The 13,905-nt window shown below is 45.3% G+C and overlaps 1 protein-coding gene across 1 annotated transcript; it reads right to left on the reverse strand.

The window, feature by feature from the left end:
- Window positions 1–9,257: 9,257 nt before the first annotated feature.
- Window positions 9,258–9,596, reverse strand: LOC104215677 (large ribosomal subunit protein eL33y-like). Its single transcript, XM_009765532.1, has one exon. It carries the CDS (start codon window positions 9,594–9,596, stop codon window positions 9,258–9,260), a length of 339 nt encoding a protein of 112 aa, XP_009763834.1.
- Window positions 9,597–13,905: the final 4,309 nt, after the last annotated feature.

Raw genomic sequence — 13,905 nt, forward strand, 5'->3', positions numbered from 1 at the left:
CAAAGCAGACGAGCCGCAACATGTTATCCATACGATCTTTTAAGACGGTCACCACTAGCCAAAACACCAAAGTCCCCTACAACAGAGGGACTAAGAGATAAATCGACAAAAAAAGAGCAGTCGCGAGACACGGCCCCGGTTGTATCAGAATAAGGTACCATATCGCGTCCTCCAAATGAATGCCAAGTTTCGAAAACGCCATCGCCACTAAGGTATAACCACCTCCTTTTTATTTCATATTCTATTTCATGCTGATCCTTATGCAGGCGCCCGACCGAAGCAGTCAAAGCGCTGACCCAGCTCAAAGATCTTAAGGTTTTAAAGCATCCATTGCACTTTTTTCCTTCGACCGGGTTTCATCCTGAGAAGGGTTTTACCGGCAACGTTTTTAATGAGGCAACATCTATATGCTACCTTAGGAAGATCCAACAAGTGTTCAAGGCTTCTTTTTGCAATCAACCTCAAACACTAGGGGGCATCCCTCCCCAGAAGGCCATCTGCTCGGAAAAGCCAAGAAACGCCAAACAGGGTCCCAATAGGAAAATGATGTGCCAGGCCAAACGATCAAACGAACCGTGTCCGTATAGCCGGGCCCCATACAACAAAAATATATACACTTGTACCAGACAATTGAAGAATATCTTTATCAAAACATCTTGCACTCCGAAAGAAGCTCGACACCTCCGCAAAAATGACTTCTTCACCAAAAACATCCCAAACACTCGGGGACTGGCATCAACAATTCAACATCTGAACGACCTCCAGGTCGAGACTCCAAGCTCAAAAGCCCTCTTGAGGTGACATGAAAATCATAAAACATCTCCAAGGCTGAAAGTGCCATGAATACTCAGGGACTGGAGTCAAAATCTCAAAACAAAACACGACCTCAAGGTCGGGATCTCCGAAATTATAAGCCCTCAATGAGGCAATACAAAATTTACAAGTAACGGCTTCCGAGCCTATGTACCCTCGATGACTAGGGGACTGTTGCCAATTGCCATTCATTAAAAAACCCGAGGCCGTAAGACCCCTAAGACCTAAGTAAGGCAACAACAATATCTGTAAGACCTCAAGCAAGGCATGAACCACACTTATACCAAGCAACAATATCTGTAAGACATCAAGCAAGGGATGAACCACACTTGTACCAAGTGACAATATCTGTAAGACCTCAAGCAACGCATGAACAATATTTGTACCAAGTATCCAAAACTGTAAGACCCCAAAGGCATGTAAAACTTGTAAGACCTTACTAAAGGCATAAACTCGATCTCAAAGTTTCGGCTATATATCGAACTTATAAGACCCCTAAAAAGGCATACCCTCGATATAAATGCTGAAACTATCTCATTCGGGACTCAAAGGCTATGGCCGAACACAAATAACTCCAGTCACACGGTTGTACTAGCCGAACTAACACGACTCGGGGAATCCCGACCGATGCTACAAAATCACAGGCCTTCAATTACTTCAAATCTACTTCAAAAAGAACCGGTTAAATAGGCTACCCTCGATACAGGCAAAAAAGCATCGACCATGTCAGCTCCTAAACATCGGCTTCGAGATACTCAGCCTCCGAGCCAAACCTCCCGAGGTGCTTGATCATCGCCATATAACGACTCACAATCGAGGTTTTTATTAAGCCGTCGAAGAGTCTGGCAAACACTATCTATCCTTATCGAGGGAAAAATAAAGCCCACATAAATGGTCGCATCAACCAAATGCGTAAGAGCCATTATTGCCAGCCTAATGAGCCCCAGGGCCATACACATAAAAGGTCGCTTCAACCCAAGGCGTAAGAGCCATTGTCACCAGCCCACACAAATACAAAACTTGAGGGTCGAATGAGCTCATAAGACTAAGAGCAAGGTGTAAGAGCCATTGTCGCCAGCCCATGCTAAAAAAGGCTGCATCAGCCCAAGGCGTAAGAGCCATTGTCGCCATCCCATATAAAAGGTCACATCGACCAAGCGCGTATGAGCCTGCGGGTTAGCCTAACGAGCCCCAGGTCCGTATCACAAATCTAAAGATTCATACCAACTCAAAGGTCGATTGATCTGGCCAAAATCTTGGCAAAAAAGAACCCGAAAGATACAAAATCGCGAGGTTACCCTCTTGTATATACATGTTATAAAATACAAGCTCCATTTATAATGTACTGTGAAAGCACTATATACAAAGACAAAGAAAGAAAATAGACGTCCCCCTTAGGGACTACGGCCCGACGGCCCTGTCCTTACCATCTTCGGCATCTGACAGAAGGAACTTGGAATCACACTCCTCCGCCTTGGCTTGCTCGATCTCTCCGAAAGATCGAAACCCCTGGCGTGAACTTCCTCGAGAGTTTCCATCCGAGATTTATACTTTCCGTACCCTTTACTGCTGCTCGCACAACCAAGAGTTCTCCTTAACTCAGCTCTGGCAGCGGTAGCACTCTTCAAATAGGTCGCCTCTCTCTGATCTGCCCTAGTGCTGCTCATCATAGCCTCGGCCCGGGCATTCACCACCTCGGCTTTCACCTTTGAAAGCTCAGACTTGAGCCTTGCGATCATGTTCGCCCACGCAGAATCACTCGCACGAGCGGTCCGGATTTGCATCTCCAGGGTGGAAACTTTAGCCAAAGCACTCTCCTTGGCCACAACTTGGGCATCTACATGGGCTTGCAGCTCGTCGAACTCACATTTGCCCTGCCAACTTCGCCCCAGTGTCACTCCAGCTCCTTCGTTTTTCTCTCCAATTGAAATATCGAAACGTTAACCTCCAAATATGAAAGAAGGAGCATACGTCAACATGAAATACAAGATACCTGTCTCTTGAGGCAGCTCTCGCGGCTCCGGCTTTGATCCGTCTCACACCGCAGGGATACCAGCTCACTTTCTTTTTTCACACAAAGAAGCTTAAGGGATTTCTCCCTATCCGAAGTTCTCCGCAACCGAGGCTCATAGCGAAGTAGCTCAGATTTGAGCCTGTCAAAGGCCTGCGAAATAAAATTCAATGAGAAAAGAAGGGCGTGAAACTGGAATAGTCCTATGCCAGTTACCAAACTTACCATAAAGCTGAGCTGTTGAGCCTCTCAAAAAGCTGAGCTAATGTTCGATATCCCCCGAAGCGCTTTTGTCAGGAGAAGAAGAAGGCACCACGTGCTCCTCACTCTTCAAAATGCCATCTGCAGAAACGGGGAACGTTCTTTCGAGAACAGAAGCCTCCAAAACCGAATGATCGGTCGAATCGCCTCTTTTTGATCCGCTAAGAAGGAGTCGCCCTACTGCGAGCCTCCTCACACCCCGAAGATTTTTTTTTGTTTATCATTGACCCTTGACCCCAAGGTCGGCAGCCTCTCCTCCTCCCCTAGAGGACATGGCCTCTTATAGGAAAAATCTCCAACACCTGCGACAGCCAAGTTAGTACGCGAAAAGGAAAAAAGTACCATTCTAGTGAAATAAGCTACCAAACACCTACCATGATGCTTTGCCTCCCATCTCCCCTTGGATAGGTTTTGCCACCTGCGCTTATCATAGGTTGAGCAAGCGCCCAGCTTACGAGACTACTCGGCCAAATCCTGGACCTTGCTTGGCAACCAAGGAGTCGCTACAAAGAAACAAAACAGAAAAATGTTGTTATGGAGCCTGCCTCCCGACAAAGCAATAATAATACAGAAAATTCCATTTCTCAGGAAAAGGCAGAAACTCTCCAGGAATGATATCGATCGTCCATGCTCGAACGAATCGACTCATCCATCGTCGGTCTTCATTCTCTTCACCATCAACGGTAGGAGACCGGGTGGATTGACGTTGCAGAGTAATCAAACCTCGAAAACGTAGCGGCCGATATAACCTCACGAGATGATTGAGGGTAAAGTCGAGCCCGACCTTCTCTACAAAATATCTTATCGTCTGCAATATCTTCTAAAGGGATGGGTGAGCCTGCTCCAAGGTAACACGACCCGGTCGAGGGGACCCAATGTAAAAGTGTGCGTATACATGCTCAAAAACCCCTCAACGTAGGTCATGATGCTCTCCTTAGAGGAAGGTACTTGTAGCACCATCCCTTCTCCCCATCCACAGTCTTTTCTAATCATTTCGAGGTGCTCATCCCCTACTGATGAGATGAACCTCGACACGTGCTCCTGATGCCCTCGAACATTGGGAGGCCTCTCTAACGTAAAGTCTTTCCTCGAGACAAAGCACCTTGAGGTCCGCTCACCCGGCACCGGCGGTGTACCAACGACCGGGCACGAAACAGAAGCAGAACTACCCTCTCCTTGATGGTCGGACATCGACGTAGCAGTCATGACTACGATAAAATAAGAGGAGGAAGATATAAATCTGGGCAAAGATTTTGAGTTGAAGCAACGAGAGAAATAACACAAAGCACCAAGTTCTATAGGAGAAATAGTTACTCCGAGTAGCAGAATCTCCACTGAGGAAGCAAGTGAATGAATATATAGGGGCAAAGCAGCGGCTGCTCGCCTACCCAGAGGGCCAGTTAATCTTGGCCACGATAACATCACTTTTTCCTTGGGAAATGTACTGGCGGGACCACCCGGGATCACCCCGGGGCCCCCTTTATCAAATCTCATGAATGCTACTACACTACGAGAGTCGAGAGGTATCGCGACCTCGGGGGATTCTTGCCATCACAAGCATCGGCCCCAAAGAAGCTATCAACCTAACTTCGATATAGGACCCGATTTCAGGGGTCCCGATTACTCTAACAGTGGGATCTAAAGGATTAGTATTACAATTCAAAGATTAGCCCCGCAAGAGCAGCAAGATATAAAGAATGGAAAGACTTGGGGAAGAAAACCCCCTTTTTCATTTCCAAAAATGTATTTACAACGGACTTCTTTACAAGACTCACTCCCCAGGGAGTACATGCACAAAAAGAAAAAAAGGGAAAAAGAAAAAGCGGCACAAGGCCTACTCTTCATCGCCACTATCCTCCGAACCATCTCTAGGATCCTCGTCTGGGACGATCAAAAGTGCCAACTTTCTCTCCAGCTCCCAAGCCTCCTCAATTCCAACTGACAGATCGACGCCTCCGGCCTCGATCTCCACCAAGGTTTTCCTCTTTGCCTCTGCCCTAGCATGTTCGAAGGCCCGAGCCAGTTTTTGCTCACCCTTTATCGATACGTCACGGGCTATTTGATTCGTCGTGGCCGCATACTTTAGGTAAGTAGCTTCATTTCCTTCAATCTCGGACTTGGCTACAACCAGCGCAACAATCTCCTTTCAAGCATCCTTGAGATGATCATGGGTTGACACCAGCTCCGAGGTCACTACCTTGTTTTGTTCCTCAGCCCGAGGATCTCCCCATTCAGTCGCCCAATCTGCGAGTCATTTTGCTCGACCTACAAAAAGAAAAGTAAACCAGTCAGCATCGAATTATGGGAGAGAAGGAAAGACTCATGCATAACAAAATACCTGTTTGGCAAGGGCAACTTTTTCTCGGAATGCTCCCTCCAAAATAGCCCAGAGCTCGCCTAACTCTTTCTCCTTCTGGGCAAAACGAGCCTCTGACTCTCGCAGTCTCAAGGACAGTTTCCCAAGCTCCTTCTCGCTGCATGAAAGATCCTCGTTAAGCCTAGAGAGGGCATGATCATACATCTCCTTGCACTACAGCAAATCAGGAGAGTTAGAAGAATGAAGGAAGATGCTCGAGACTAAAAGAAATATACTTAAAGCAGCTATCACCTGCTGCATGAACCTCTCCGCCGCCTTGATAGAGCCGGGAGCGTCAAGATTGACGCTCTCGCTAACATCATCAAGAATATTGCCAAGCATGCCTCCCCCCTTAAGAGAGCCCCCGGCTTTGGCGGCGTTCGCATCTTAAGCATCCCTTAGTTCCCCTGACGAGAATTGAAAGCCTGAAATGAACTCACCTATGTCACCGATGTCTCCAAGGGGCAACTCCTGCTCCTGAAAAGCTCTGAGTCTCGACCCTTCAGGGTCAGCAGCAGCGGTCCCCCTAGCGGAAACCGCACCAAACCTGGTCATGGGATCCGAGGCCACTTTGACACCCTCCTCGAAGGTCTTTGACCTATGGGACCGACCTGAGTCGGTCTTTCCCGATTCAGCAGCCTTCGGTTAAGGCACTTGTGCTGCTCTCGCGCTTGACCTCATCCTCTATGCCAACCGGCACTCGTCATCATCATCATCGTCACCATCATCCTCATCCTCAATGCCGGGACTTGCTCTGAAAGATGAAGCCGAGGTCCTAGTAACGGCTTGAGGCTCGCGTGACTTAGGTTTCTTGGCCACAGGAGGATCGACAATCGCCTTACATTTCCTTTTCTTGCCCTTTTCGGGCTCCGAAGTCTCCATCTCGCCACTAGGCGGCGACCTCATCAACATATTCTCACCAAGGCGTACACGAGCGCAGTAATCGTAATTTATCAGCACAAAGGATATGGGGAGAAACATAAATCTAAGGCATAGGTGGTAAGTAAGCTTTACCATGATTCTTGGCCACCTATAGCTTCTTAGCCAGGTCGTTCCAAGACCAAACAAGATATGGGAACGCAGTGTCCAACCGTTTGATCCACCCCGGGAAAGGCATCCTCCCGATCGGAATTATGTCTGAGGTTCTCACCCGGACGAACATACTCATCCACCCTCGATCCTTCCCCTCATCGGTGCTCGAGAAAAAGGATTTTTTGGATCGATGGTGAATCCTGATCAAACCTTGATAAAATCGAGGGCTGTACAACCCGATCAAATGGTTGAGAGTAAAAGTCTCGCCCACAACTCATTTGGTGAAATGGCGGAGCATCAAGATTATCTTCGAGAAAGAAGAATAAATTTGGTCGAGCATCCCTTGATATTTGTCACAAAAAATCAAAGATAACCGGATCTATCTCCGGAGGGGAGGATTCAGAAGAATCGACAGGACCCAAAGTAAACGGGTAAGTATACACATGAAGGAAGCTAGCCTTGTGATCCGTTATATTTTCATCGGGACTGGAAATCTCCACCTCCACTGCCTCGTCCCATCGGTAGTTTGTCTTCACCGTCTCTATGTTAGTCACGACACTAATGTATCGGGACACGTGTCCACATCGACCCGGTGTGGATGAAGTGGTATAGATGGTAAAATCCTTTGAAATATCAAGCTTGGAGGGAGTACATTGTTCCAAGGTAGGTATCGCTTTGGGTTTCCTTTTTGATTTCCGAGATGAAGAGGCAGTCTCGTCTTTCCGAGGAACCGTCTTGGAGGTTCTAGCCATGATAGTTGTGAAATTTCTTTGAGAAAGCAAGAATAAAGGATGCAAGTAGGGATGGGTCTGGCTTTGCAAATCTGAAGTAGTTGGGAAAGTGAAAGTTATCCAACAATTGATGCCTTTATAGGAGTCATGTGGAAAGCGGAAGGGACGAACTGGTAGCGGTTCATGGGCTTCTCGTTAGTCGCATATGACGGCGACCCTTGTGAGGTTTTTTGGGCATGGCATTTAATGCTCTGATAGGCTGACATCACAACGATGAACCTCTCTAAGAAACGTGGGGACTATCTGTATACGGTGAAATCAAAAAGCCCAATTTCTTGACATCGAGGCACCTCAAGGAACCATCTCAAAGTCTCGAGGCCACAAGGTTATGATCGAGTCTCCTCCCTCGAGGTTCGTTGAGGCCCGGTCTTTGGATAACGTTGACCTCGGCCACGGTAGAAATGGGGAGGTCCCATGGCACTTGGCTAGGACTGACAGGACTACCCTAGCCCTTAATCTGGATGTCTTCTAGCTGTCCTATCTCCGTTTCTTTATCATTAATGTGTTTTGTACTATGTTGGGATTCCCCTCCTATATAAAGGGGATCCTTATCATTTTGTAAACCACTGTTGCTTTAGTTGCTCCACACGAAATATACAAGAACTTTCTATTCGCTCTCTAACATATTCTCTTGATATTTTTGTTTTTATTTATTATCTTCATATTTGTTCATCATTTATTGCTTATCATTGGCCATAAAGAGCCTCCGTTAATTTTATTATAACTGTTAATCACATTTTTACCATCTTCGATAGCTCGTAATCGAGCTCCGGGATCGACCTCAAGGCCCAGAATCGACAAGCTCGAGGCCCCGAATAACTAGCCTATCGGTTTGATTATAGCTCTCTTCTTAACTTTACTTTGCCTCTAAGTGTCACATAGCTAGCATCAACTGCTTAACAAACTAGCATAAAAATAGATCACGTATTTTTTGAGTCCCATAAACAAACTTAATTGTTATTACAATTTTCACGGTAAACAAGGTGGTGGTGCGTATATAACGCAATAACCTTTCCCATATCCTATATACATATATATATATACATATATATACGCGTATATAACGTCATCTGTTCATGGGTCAATGTGCATGTATAAATGCATGAAATGCATATGAAAATATGTTAATAAACTCAACATTCCCTTCGAACAAACTCTATCAATTGTGTATTATTCTGAGACCCATGAACAAAAGATATAATATATGCCACATGGGGAATCAAGAACATAGAGTTGAGTTGTTCCTTACCTTTTACAATCGTAATCCATCACATAATACTCGATTTTCAGCAGCATATACACTCAAAATCAAAAACTTTAGGAATTAATTTCCATTACAAATTTGGGTACAAAGCTGAAACTATTATTATACATCCTCGCAAAAGTTACTCTACAGCCTAATGTAAATATCGAATCAATGGAGTATCATCGCAAGTAAAGATAAACCCTAACTTGTGAGAACCTAGGATGTCATGTAAATATATATAAATAGAGATGAATTACACAGAGAGAGTTTGATGAGAGAAAAATTGCTCCTTACGACGGCGGTAGTCGATTTCTTACTTCTGCTAGTAGTTTCGCTTATGGAATAGTATTATATTTACGTATCGTTATTTGGGTCATGCCAAAAGAAGAAAGGATTAGCCTTAACATACCTGGAGTAGGAAAAAATCCATATGATATTTTTAGAAAAGGTTGCACCGTACTCCTTTAAAATTGTAAAATCCCGTTGCTATTACACAGTATAACTTCCTGTAAAATTTTATTGAATCTTCATCCGTCTTTGAAACAGGAAAAATTACTTAAAGAGGGTTGTATCCTTGGACCAAAATTCTTAACTTGATCAATAACCATCTCAAGCTTTCACTTCCAAAGCATCTCAAATAATCGTACATAGGAACTCCAAGAACAAAATTAGTCAACATCTAATGAGATGTTCACTCCTTGGTATTTCTCGGGAAATGATAAACTTAACAATTTATGTCCAACTTGCTTATATGTTGCATGGCTGCATGAAAACTGTAACCTTAGCTCCCATGGATTTAGGTGGCAGATTGGACTTGAATTTAGCTCTAACAACACCATTGTTACCATGTGGCCTACAAACTTTACCCCAAATACAACGATAATGTGAATTGTTCTTCTTAGTTTTTGCCTTGTAAATATAAGCCATACGCTTTCCTAAATACCAATCAACTTCTTTTTTATTGTTCACTCCCTCGATCTGAATTAATGACGTGCTCGGATACTGATTCGACTTCGACCTTTTGTAACCAAGAATGGTGCCTCTAACATAGAGTCTTACACGCTCTCCTTGGCATCCTTTCACCATTTCCGTGTCACGACCCGGATTTCCCACCATCGGGTGTCGTGATGGCGCCTACTATCGGAGCTAGGCAAGCCAATTATTTAAAACACCTTTCCTGCTCTCTCTCAAACAATATAATAAACGAGACAAGATTTAAGCGGAAGACTTTAAATCTAAAGCAACTGAAAACCAAAAGTGCGGAAGTTTAATACACATCACTACCCAAGGTCTGGTGTCACTAGCTCACGGACTACTACAGAATACTACAAACAATGTCTGAAAGGAAATACATCATGTTTGTCTGATACAAGATGAACAAACGAAAAACATGGAAAGGGACTTCGGCCTGCGAACGCCAGCTAGGCTACCTCGAGAGTCCCTGGACTGAAGATAGCTCCCAGAAGTCCTACTGCTGCGGTCCGTAAGCTGCTCCCTGATCTGTGCACCAAAAATGCACAGAGTGTAGCATCAGCACAACCGACCCCATGTGCTGGTAAGTGCCTGGCCTAACCCCGGCGAAGTAGTGACGAGGCTAGACAGTACCTACCACAATTAACCTGTACAGATATATATACAACAAGTGCAAGAAAACAATAACAAGATAATACAAAGTAAAACTGGGAGGGGACATGCTATCGGGGAGTAACAGATAAAAATGAAATATCGGAAATAAGCAGAAGAGACTCCGGTTCCCATGATGTATATATATATATATATATAAGTGGACGGCGTGCCACACGATCCCATAATGTCATATATAAGTGGACGGCGTGCCACACGATCCCATAATATCATATATAAGTGGACGGCGTGCCACACGATCCCATAATATCATATATAAGTGGACGGCGTGCCACACGATCCCATAATATCATATATAAGTGGACGGCGTGCCACACGATCCCATAATATCATATATAAGTGGACGGCGTGCCACACGATCCCATAATATCATATATAAGTGGACGGCGTGCCACACGATCCCATAATATCATATATAAGTGGACGGCGTGCCACACGATCCCATAATATCATATATAAGTGGACGGCGTGCCACACGATCCCATAATATCATATATAAGTGGACGGCGTGCCACACGATCCCATAATATCATATATAAGTGGACGGCGTGCCACACGATCCCATAATATCATATATAAGTGGACGGCGTGCCACACGATCCCATAATATCATATATAAGTGGACGGCGTGCCACACGATCCCATAATATCATATATAAGTGGACGGCGTGCCACACGATCCCATAATATCATATATAAGTGGACGGCGTGCCACACGATCCCATAATATCATATATAAGTGGACGGCGTGCCACACGATCCCATAATATCATATATAAGTGGACGGCGTGCCACACGATCCCATAATATCATATATAAGTGGACGGCGTGCCACACGATCCCATAATATCATATATAAGTGGACGGCGTGCCACACGATCCCATAATATCATATATAAGTGGACGGCGTGCCACACGATCCCATAATATCATATATAAGTGGACGGCGTGCCACACGATCCCATAATATCATATATAAGTGGACGGCGTGCCACACGATCCCATAATATCATATATAAGTGGACGGCGTGCCACACGATCCCATAATATCATATATAAGTGGATGAAAAATAGATTTTTCAAGGTTTTTTCCAAAAAGGTCAAAAATACCCCCGGACCCACGTGGTCGAAACTCGAGGTTCGGACCAAAACCCGGTTGCCTATTCCCCCATGAATCCAAATATATGATTTGTTTTTAAATCGGACCCCAAATTGAGGTCCAACATCTCAATTTGTAGAAAACCTAGGTTCTACCCAAAACACCAAATTTTCCCCATGAAAATCTTTGATTTGAAGTTGAAATTATGTTAAAAGATGTTAAGGAATAAAGAAATTAAGTTAGAAATCACTTACCAATCGTTTTGGGGAAGAAAAGTTGTTTGGAAAATCGCCTCTTAGGTTTTGGGTTTTTGAAAAGTTAAAAATGACTGAGATTTTCCGAACTGGTATACCTTTTTGAGGACCTGGCGCGGACCGCACAAAAATGTGTTGCGGCTGCACCGAGTGGGAGAAAAATTGGGGCTTCTCTGAACCCTTCCAGCGCGAACCGCACTGTTTTGGTGCGCGGCCGCGCTGGTTGACCTGAAACCCTAGCCCTCAGACTCAGCCACGCGGACGGCACAGAAAGGCATCACGGCCGCGCGGCTCCAGCGCGGACCGCGCGGAAATGACTGCGGCCGCGCTGGTGTCTGCAACACCAGAACCTGCATTTTCTTAAGTCCAAGACCTCCCGGACCCCATTCAAAACTCACCCGAGACCTCGAGACTCCAAACCAAACATGCACACAACCTTAAAAACATCTTACGGACTTACTCGTGCGATCAAATCGCCAAAATAACATCATATACATAGGATCAAGCCTCAAACACATGATTTTCTTTCTTCAACTTTCATAACTCAAATTCTCCATTTTTAGTCCGAAACACGTCATATGACGTCCATTTTTAGCCAAACTTTACAGATAGTGCTTAACACATATTTAAGACTTGTATCGGGCGTCGGAACCAAAATACGAGCCCGATACCTATATTTTCTAACCCCTTTTTCATTTCAAATTTTCAAATCAAATTTCAGAAAAACAATTTCTTTCAAAAATTCATTTCTCGGGCTTGGGACCTCAGAATTTGATTCCGGGCACACGCCCAAGTCCCATATTTTTCTACGGACCCTCCGGGACCGTCGAATCACAGGTCCGGGTCCGTTTACCCAAAATGTTGACCGAAGTCAACATTATGCATATTAATACCAAAATTCATCAAATGTTTCACATAATTCACATATTCTAACATAAAAACTTTCCGGCTACGCGCCCGAACTGCGCACGCCAATCGAGGCAACTAAAAATGAGGTTTTCAAGGCCTCGAAAGTGCGGAACAAGGAAGAACTACGGTGATGACCCTTCGGGTCGTCACATTCTCCACCTCTAAAACAACCGTTTGTCCTCGAACGAACAAAAGAAAGAAGTACCTGAGTCGGGAAATAAATGAGGATAACGGCTCCGCATATCGGACTCGGACTCCCAGGTCGATGCCTCAGGAGGCTGACCTCTCCACTGAACACGAATCGAAGGAAAACTCTTCGACCTCAACTGTCGAACCTGTCGGTCTAGAATAGCCACTGGCTCCTCCTCATATGACAGATCCTTGTCCAATTGGACAGTGCTGACATCCAACACGTGCGACGGATCTCCGCGATACTTCCGGAGCATAGATACATGAAACACGAGATGCACAACTGACAAGCTAGGTGGCAAGGCAAGTCTATAAGCCACCTCTCCCACACGATCAAGAATCTCAAATGGACCGATGAACCTAGGGCTGAGCTTGCCCTTCTTCCAAATCTTATCTCGCCCTTCATAGGCGATACACGGAGCAATACCCGCTCACCAACCATGAAAGCAACATCGCTGACCTTGCGGTCTGCATAACTCTTTTGTCTGGACTGAGCTGTACGAAGTCTATCCTGAATAATCCTGACCTTGTCCAAGGCTTCCTGAACCAGATCCATACCCAATAATCGAGCCTCTCCCGACTCAAACCATCCAACTGGAGACCGACATCGCCTACCATACAACGCCTCATACGGAGCCATCTGAATGTTGGACTGGTAGCTGTTGTTGTAGGCGAACTCTGCTAAAGGCAAGAACTGGTCCCACGAGCCTCCAAAATCAATGACACAGGCTCAGAGCATGTCCTCAAGAATCTGAATAGTCTTCTCGGACTGACCGTCCGTCTGGGGATGAAATGTTATACTCAACTCAACCTGGGTGCCCAACTCTTGCTGAACCGCTCTCCAAAAATGCGAGGTAAACTGCGTACCCCGATCCGAAATGATAGATAGCGGCACCTCATGAAGGTGAACAATCTCCCTGATATAAATCTCGGCTAACCTTTCGGACGAATAGGTGGCTGCAACAGGAACAAAATGCGCTAACTTGGTCAACTTATCAACAATGACCCAAACTGCATCAAACTTTTTCCGAGTCATCGGAAGTCCAGTAACGAAATCCAAAGTAATCCTCTCCCACTTCCACTCGGGAAGTGCAATCATCTGAAATAGACCACCAGGTCTTTGATGTTCGTACTTAACCTGCTGACAATTCAAACACCGAGCCACATGCACAACGATGTCTTTCTTCATCTTACGCCACCAATAGTGCTGCCTCAGATCCTGATACATCTTCGTGGCGCCCGGGTGAATAGAATACCGAGAACTGTGGGCCTCCGCTAAGATCAACTCTCGAATCCCATC

Source organism: Nicotiana sylvestris, chromosome 5 (assembly GCF_000393655.2).
Source record: "Nicotiana sylvestris chromosome 5, ASM39365v2, whole genome shotgun sequence".
Classification (NCBI taxonomy): Eukaryota; Viridiplantae; Streptophyta; class Magnoliopsida; order Solanales; family Solanaceae; genus Nicotiana; species Nicotiana sylvestris.